General features: G+C 43.4%; 1 protein-coding gene across 1 annotated transcript in view; it reads right to left on the reverse strand.

The window, feature by feature from the left end:
* Window positions 1-599: 599 nt before the first annotated feature.
* Window positions 600-9,041, reverse strand: part of LOC311037533 (neuronal acetylcholine receptor subunit alpha-3-like) — a 29,550-nt gene continuing 21,108 nt past the window's right edge. Inside the window, exons 4-8 of the mRNA XM_084046727.1 lie at window positions 6,417-6,526; window positions 5,285-5,492; window positions 4,074-4,697; window positions 2,715-2,984; window positions 600-1,704 (exon numbers count right to left, since the gene is read on the reverse strand). Of these exons, the coding sequence (XP_083902853.1) occupies window positions 1,579-1,704; window positions 2,715-2,984; window positions 4,074-4,697; window positions 5,285-5,492; window positions 6,417-6,526 (1,338 nt within the window). The 3' untranslated portion in view covers window positions 600-1,578. The remainder of the gene's footprint in view (window positions 1,705-2,714; window positions 2,985-4,073; window positions 4,698-5,284; window positions 5,493-6,416; window positions 6,527-9,041) is intronic.

The raw sequence follows: 9,041 nt of genomic DNA on the forward strand, positions 1-9,041 counted from the left end.
ATTTGGGAGTCCTTGACATGAAGAAGTTTGAGAACCGCTGGTGTAGAGGGATCCTCACAGCTAAATCTGAGTGCATCGGCCTCATTCTGCATTGTCTTGATTCAAGTTTGTCTGGAGAGCTGTGTTTTTCATGTCTTTCCCTCTCTGCCTCTGTTCATGTAATTCCTCAGTACACTATCCCATCTAAATCCAAAACAAACCCTAACTTTTCTAACCTAATCAACTCCAGTTATGGTGCATAATGTTCTGGAGATATCTATCTCATCCCTGCGTGTTTAAATAGAACTGATATGTGATGATTTCTATTAGAATTATGAGCTGAAGGCGTAGGGATATAATATAATACTATATATATCTGGTAACTGTGTCCATGGCTAATCTCTAGCAGATTTATAACAAGATCAAAGACAGCCTAGAAGACCCCAACACTCCTGCATGCGTGCGTGCGTGTGTGCATGCGTGTGTGTATGGTAGTGCATTTATAAGAATTACCAACAACAGATATTTGCTTCTTCAAGTTAAGAAATATTGTATTTATTTCAAATTCAAGACATACAGACAAAAAGAAAAGTTGACTCATTTTATATAACATGTTTTCTTTCAGTGTAAGGAGTGCAGTATTACTGGAATCAAATCGATCAAAACCAAATGGTAGAAGTAGGAACAAACAAAACAAAAACAAAGCTTTTTGGCAAGAAAGCCCAAACTGCGAAACTCTGATAGTTTCCTGGTCAGGTTATCAAAAATCCATGCATGGGAAGGTCGCATACTGCTTGTCTGTGTTGCAAATCAACCAAATTAAAAGGTGACAAGAAGGGGTGGAAACGCTCAAATTAATAGCCATGGAATTGGATGATAGAACCCTCCGCAGAATGTCATACATTAAGTGTCATGCTATTTCAGGGAGCAACGATTTAAAGCCTCAATTAATCCCAATATTTACCATGGCAACCAATTACCTCATGGAGCCTTAATCAAAAGAACATTCAAATCACATGGATTCTAATTACAAAACAAGAACAGCGAGTCCTGCCTACAAGCACAGACAAGAGCTCTATTACGCAGAATTCTAATTGGCTGTGGCACAAAAAAAATAAGAAAAAAATAGACGGCAGCTATATTTGCCTTTGACAGTGAGCTGCTTGATGATGAATCAGATGGTGGACTGGCAGACATCTGTCAATGTAGGGAAAAGTTAATCAGCCGTCATGAGGTCATGTTCTGTGTAATAGAAAGCTCTAGATCACTTTTACTGTAAGAGGAATATTATCAAATTAACAAGCATCTGTTTAGAGTTTCATTCTTTGATTCATGTCCTGAAAAAACTATTTGAGGTGCGAGTGCTTTGTTCATGTCCATCTCTAACACATATTATTCAAAACTATAAGACGCCGCAACTGAATTTACGATCGTTTACAAAAATGTTTTGGATGTGTTTGCGAAAGATACAAACAAAACCCTTACATGGAAATAGTGTTTTAGGGACGAGAACGTCAGAAACCCTGTTGGTCAACTGAGGACTGAAAGTTCGTGACTATCACAGGCATAGGGCGGCGGTGAGCCCTGATTGGTTTGCGGTTAGGAGAAGAAGCCAATCAGAGGCTGGAGGAAGAGGCCCAGGGTTCCAAGGATGCACACGGTCACAAACACCCATAGGAAGATTCTGTCGATAACCATGGCAACGTACTTCCAGTCATCCTCCACCTGTGGACGATGACGACGGACAACACGGGGAGGAACAATGAAATAGAAGAAGTGGAAGGTGAAGAGTGGCACGGTGAAGGAGAGGAGGAGACGAGAGATTTATAGAGGCCAGACAGGAGAGAGCAGGCAAGCCGGGATGATTCAGGGCCAGAGCGGAGATGGAAGGTTTTGTGAGTCGTGAGTCGATGGGTGACACATGGATTTCACAGTATACGGTGGCAAATAAAGAAAACATAAAGACAGAAAAAATGAAAAGAGATAAACATTTATTTATTCAAAATTGACACATCATTTCAAAAGAAAACAAATTACTATGATAATCAAATTCAAACCAAAGTATCAAGAGCAGACACAGACACTTTGACAAAGCTGATTGAGCCAAGGGTTTTGCATACCAAAGGCTGCTCTCCATCTAGCGAGAGACTCCTCCTGCTGTATTTATAGTATAACTGACAGGGAGGGGAGCATCAATTCCTTCCCTAAATCTAAAGCTGTGTGGGTCTGATTTATGGTAGCGTTGACTCCTACAGTGGGGTGTGCTATGCACCAGCGATGCCCAGCATCACAACAATGTTCTGTCTGTCCTTCGTTAGAATGGATAGATGAATTATGCATGGAGTTGCCACACACTGCATGGGTGTTCTGTGTTAATGTGATGCCGTGACTGTGGGTTATTCTTTTTCCACTGTCTTGATTTTGGAGTTCTGTCAAATTACTTCAACAGTAAAGATTATGTAAAACTAGCAGTGGCTTGAGATTACATAAACCACTTAACACCTCATAAATTAAAGTGGTTCCACTTTAATTTGGAATATTATATACAGAGAGTGACATTAGCTGACTTTAGCTTCTTACAATTTATTGAGAGTTTTCGCGTGTCTAAACAAGTAATACTACTACTCTGTATTAGTATTGTAATTGTCTACTCTGTAAGACAATTAAGACAGAACTTCACTTTTCTGTAATTATCCGGTGTCATTTCAATTACATTGAAAGTAGCAATCACTCACCTCTTTGGCTTTATTACGGCTCTTCATGTTCTCTGCGATGTATTTGACACTCTCGATGGCCTGTTTGATCTCAGGCGACATTACAGAGAAGGCAACCACCGTGTTGATGCTCTGAGGACTCAGCTGGCGAGACAGCTTCCCCGGGTCTGCTGTCTCTGGCGTGTCCTTCCCATGCTGGCATGGGCAGGGGCATTTCTTCCCAGCACAGCCCTCCATGGAAGAGAGCTTGTTATCTCCAAACTCCAGACAGTTCAGTGAGCCGCCCCCTACCTGCTGGCAAACACAACCAGAGGAGTCAGTTGTGGATTCAACTTCAGAACTATCTGACTGTTTGGTTGTGAAACCACATTATGTTTGTGCTCAGTCCATCAACACACTATATACAAACGGCCTTTTACGCCAGGCACGATTGCCCTCCCCCCACCGGCCAGCATTCACATTAGTAGTGTTGTTTTGTACCCGAGTACACTTCAATTCAACTGTCATTTTTGTCAAGCAACAATTGTTGAAAGCATCCCAATGACAAAGTGCACATTAACCGTAACTCAAGACTAGATGCAGAGTCCTGAGTGGACAACGTTTCTCACTCATGACTAGGGATGTCCGATATTATCGGCCGATATTAGCATAAAAGTGTAATATCGGAAAATATCGGTATCGGTTTTTGAAATGTGAAAATGTGAGTTTACATAATCACAGTAATCCTTAATCATATTCCATAATATTCAAGGGCTTTTGCAGAGAAATGAGACAGACTCCAGTCACTTTCAAATTAGAGCACTGCAGAGGGCAGGTGTGTTTGTGTCTGTGTCCAGCTGACGCTCGTTGACGCTCGTTGATGTTATGTGCATCAAAGCAATTATGCTTCTGCGCTGTCAAATAGACCAACATCTAATCTAAGATTAGTGGGACTCATTCAAATGACCACCAGTGAGTCCCGGGACTCAGTTTATTGAAAACCTAAACCAATATAATATCTAATAAATTAGATTTATTAGATATTATTGATATTATAACTATTTTATTTTATTATATCTCTGCTGTCCAGCGCGAACTCCAAAACGCTCATTGTTCAGGAAACGAAAAAATATATATACATATATAGATATGTGAAGTTGTTACCTGACAATTAGTTGACTTTTGATGAAAAAGTCTGCATATATCGGTATCGGTTGATATCAGTATCGGAAATTAGGATTTGGACAATATCGGTATATCGGTTAGCGGTAAAAAAGTAAATATCGAACATCCCTACTCATGACGCTTCATCTGAGAGGACGTTAGCGATGATGACAAAGTGACATGCATCCATTCATCCATCCACCCAAACCCACAGGGCTCGAGCCAGCTGCCACTCACCTGCGTCAGGCTGCTCTTCCGCTTCCTCCCCCCCTTCCCGCCCTTCCCTCCCCCGCCTCCCCCGCCCCCTCCGCCTCCGCCTGCCTCCCCACTGCTGTCCGATCCGCCGGCGGCCTTGCCCTCCTGGTCCATGGGCCTCCTCATCAGCATGATGCGCGGCAGCACCTTGAGGAACACGGAGCGCACCCAGCCGGGCATGGTGTGCGTCATGGGCGTGCGGTAGTGGACGTTCAGCACGAAGACGGTGATGACGATGCTGAGCGTGACGAAGATCATGGTGAAGAGGAGGTACTCGCCGATCAGCGGGATGACGAGCGACGTGGAGGGGATGGTCTCGGTGATGACCAGCAGGAAAACGGTGAGGGAGAGCAGGACGGAGATACAGAGCGTGACCTTCTCTCCGCAGTCCGACGGGAGATAGAAGACCAGCACCGTGAGGAAGGAGATGAGGAGGCAGGGGATGATGAGGTTGATGGTGTAGAAGAGGGGCAGGCGGCGGATGTAGAAGGAGTAGGTGATGTCCGGGTAGATCTCCTCGCAGCAGTTGTACTTGATGTCGTGCTTGTAGCCCGGCGCGTCGATGATCTCCCACTCGCCGCTCTCCCAGAAGTCTTTGAGGTTCACCTGGATATGGGGGAGCGCAACTTCATTTAAGTTGAAAACAAGTCACTTGTTGACAGTCGGCGAGGAATAAAATTAATGATCTAAGAAAGCAGTGGTGTAAAGTAACTAAGTACATTTACACAAGTACTACTGTACTTAAGTACAATTTTGAGGTACTTTTACTTTACTGGAGTATTTCCAATTGTCTATACTACTTGTACTCCACTACATCTCAGAGGCAAATGTTTTACTCCACAACAATTATTTGAAAACTAGTTACTATTTACTTCGATCTGCAACGCGTTGCATCGCAACGTGTTGTGAGCTTGTAGATCTGCTATTTTCAAACATGTTAGTACTTTTACTTTTGGTACTTTAAGTACATATTGATTCCAATACTTTTGTACTTTTACTCAAGTACATTTTTAATTAGGGACTTTTACTTGTAACAGAGTACTTCTACATTGCAGTATTGATACATTTACTAAGTAAAACATTTGAATACTTTTTCCACCACTGTAAGAAAGGTCTTGGTGTCATTTGTTTGTTGATTTATGGCATAGAACTTCTCGATGCATACTACACCAAGCACAGGATCGAGCGCCGACCTTGGAACCTATAAGGACGAGGTCTATCTTGGCCTTGTCATAGGTCCAGGAGCCAAACTTCATGGAGCAGTTCTGGTAGTCAAAGGGGAAGTAGGTGATGTCCATGGGGCAGGAGGATTTAAAGATGGCTGGAGGAACCCAGGTGATGGTGCCATCAAACTTCAGGAGAGCTTTGGTCTTATCCTCCACAAGAAAGTCTCCTACAGCACTAGTGTATCAGTGCGTGCGTATGCGCGTGTGTATGTGTGTGTGTGTGTGTGTGTGTGTGTGTGTGTGTGTGTGTGTGTGTGTGTGTGTGTGTGTGTGTGTGTGTGTGTGTGTGTGTGCGTGCGTGCGTGCGTGCGTGCGTGCGTGCGTGCGTGCGTGCGTGCGTGCGTGCGTGCGTGCGTGCGTGTGTGTGTGCGTGTGCGTGTGCACAATCGTGTGAGTATGAACACACATTAAGGTGTTTTCGTGTGCATTGAATAGTGTTTTTGTGAGACAGCATGTCAGTATGTATGAATAGACAGAGGAGGGGTTAAGCAGGAAGCAATAGTTAGGGTAAGGACAGAGACATCCTATCAAAGGGAGGAAGAAAGAAAGGGGAAATGAGAAAATGAAGAGGATTACGGTAGAGGGGAGATGATAAAGAGCTGGGATTTCAGGACGACAGAAAAAGAGTATTAGGGGAAAGACATGGCCGATGATGAAAGTGAATTACCATCTGACTGTGAAAAATAGAATTGACACAAAGCCTTTGACTTACGTTACGAGTCACCATTCTAAAAGGAAATGAGTTCAAAATTAGATGAATGGAAAAGAAGAATTGATAAAAGCTCTCCATGCAAATGACTCTTCCTGCACCAATAGAGCCACACATGTTTCAATACTTTTGTTACACAGTACAATAGTGGGCTGTAAAATAAGAGGGCTGGACCATGTCATAATTAATGTCATAATGATTTGATAATGATGATATCCAAAATGGTAATAATGGTGATCATAGTAATGATTATTGAAACAGGGAAGCTGATGATGATGATATTATCATTATTAATATTACTATTATTATTACTATACTTTCTTTACACTGAAATTAACACTTAACTGTGTAAAAATGAGAGTGGCAGCAATGAAGCAAGCCTAGCCTTACTTGTTGTAGAGCACTATGTCAGGTCTCCATATCTTGTTAGAAGGAACCCTGATGAACTCAATACCGTCAAACTCTACTGGCATCCACTTCAGCTTGTAGTCATTCCAGACCTGAAACGCAGGACAGAAAAAGAACCACTGGGATGATAAGTGGACAGATACCTGTCCTATTATCCCCTGTAGTGATTGTAGTGAGTGTAACAGAGAAAGAGAGGGGGATATGCTTGCTTTTCAATCAACACACCTGAGGGTATAATCTCAAAGAGTAAATCCATGGCTTTGGCTATTTTCATGCCAGTCAAGATGAATTCATTCATTAGCGAGGCGAATTAATCCACGGTAATTACCTTAGGAGCTCTTTAATTAACCAGTTCATGGTATGCTGCCTTTCCCATTTATCTGTCATGGGAGTTTACAGTATGATTGGCTGGAGATGCAATGACCTGATAAGACTGCATGCTGCATGCTTTATTGTTTACAGAAAACACCAATCAAGCCTCAGTGCCTCCATTTGCATCCAAGGGCTATTAAAGGCTGTGCGTGAAAAGAGTATGTCATTTATATGTACAATATATCATGTTGTGTTGGCATGCGGTTGAGTGATTCACATACATTTAATTAGATTTTATTTATTTTTAAAAGCCAGTTCGACACAGAGACCTACAGATATAAACTCAGTAGCATACAGAGACAATGCATAGAGAGTCTCCAAAAATACAAAATACAAAAATACATCCCATCCCGTCAGTACGGTATGGTGGTCGAATGACCAGTTTTTTAGTTTTGTCCACATTCTGCTGCAGGGCTGGTGACCACTATCATCACTCACTCATCCCATGTCCTAGTGGGCTGTAGGGGTGTCATGGTGGATGCTTGGGCAGTCAGGGATCTCCAGCGCTCTCGAGCTTCTGCTGCACGTAGCAGGGTTTGGAAGCTGCAGCCAGTCCACTTCTTGATGTTGACCATCCAGGACTTTCTCTGCCTGCCTCTTCTCCGCTTTCCCTCCACTGTCCCCTGTAGGATATGGTCTTTGATAGGGAGGTATGTCTTGTGACATGACCATACCAGGCCAGTTTGCGACGTTTCATTGTTGAGAGTACGGCCTCCTGTTCTCCAGCATGGGTGGTAACTAACTGTCTAACATAACCATATGTCTGGTGTTCTTTATATGATATATGTAGCATTCTTCTGTAGCACTTGCTTTCAAAGGACTGACTGTAAAGGACTGTACCCTGCGCTCAGTGCCCGCTGTGAGTGTCCAGCTCTCACAGCCATAGAGTAAGGTGGAGAGTACAAGTGACTTGTAAAGTCTGACCTTCACTGGGAAGCTGATGGTGTTACTTTTCCAAATACTGGCCAGTCTTGTCATGGCTAATTGTTGCTATGCCAATTCTTGCTTTTATCTCTTTTGTGGAGCTGCCATCTTCACTCACAAAGGACCCTAGGTATTTATGACCACTTTGTGAAGTGAGAAATAGATTTTGATAGGCTGTGACAGAGTTCATGTCATTGAGTGGCAGAACGGCAGTGGCGTCCGAGTATTTAAAGTATGTGGTGATGGGTGAGGGGCTGGTACAGTAAAGGCAGGGTCTGAGGACACAGCCATGAGGGGCTCCATGACCATGCTGTTGGTGAAAGCAGTTGGTGATGATACTTTGCGTCTAACAAACTGTGGTATGCAAGTTGCAAGTACGTTGAGAATCCAGTGGATGAGGAGTGGAGCCTGGAGGGATGTTGAGGTGCTGCTGAATCGTATTGGAGCTCAACAAAGTCTACAAAGAGGATTTGAGTGAAGTTGTGTGGTTCCAGATGTTGGAGGAGGACGTGGCGGACGTACAGTATGCCACAGGATCCTCCCTCTCATGTTTGGGCCTGTAGTGAAACTATTGGGGGTCCAGCTGTGGTCAGACCAGACGTCTGGCAGGATGGTATTTAGGATCGGTTTCTCCAGGCGCTTCATGATTATTGAAGTGGTAGTGTTTGGGTTCTGACGGGTGGGGTTTCTTGGGCACTACTAAGATGGTGGATATATTTCCAGAGGGTGGGTATTGATGCTGTCCTGTGGGATTCCCAGAAGATAGAGTGGAGGATGGGGGAGAGCTCCAGAGCTTAATGCATGTTTGATTAAGTCTTGTACTGTATTGCATTTTGTGAAAGACTCAAATGCATGTTGAAAATTGTCTACTGAGAGCTTATGGGCTTAGAGCACAAAGATAACCATTATTGCCTGGCTAATATAATAATAGAGGGAAGAAATTAAAGAGACCAAGAGAGGTGGAGAGACAGAAAGGCACGAGTCCCAGGGACAGATAACAAGATGTAGGACAGACTTATACAGAGACATAGAGAGAGAGAGAGAGCGAGAGAGAGAGAGAGAGAGCGACGGAGACAGATAGACAGAGAGAGGGAGGGAGAGAGAGAGAGAGTAAAAAGGTAGGAGAACGAAATTGTTGGCACCGAACTTTGCCTCAGGGAGATGAACAGAAGGAGAAATAAAATAATAAAAGAAGAAAAGGAGGCCAGACCAAATTGGAAATCATACCTCAGCTTGTGTATTTAGAGCTGACAAAGGAGGATTGCATCACAGTGCCAATTAACTGCTTGTTGCCATAGAGTTGAACTGTGT

Source organism: Gymnoscopelus microlampas (assembly GCF_963454915.1).
Source record: "Gymnoscopelus microlampas genome assembly, chromosome: 2".
Lineage (NCBI taxonomy): Eukaryota > Metazoa > Chordata > Actinopteri > Myctophiformes > Myctophidae > Gymnoscopelus > Gymnoscopelus microlampas.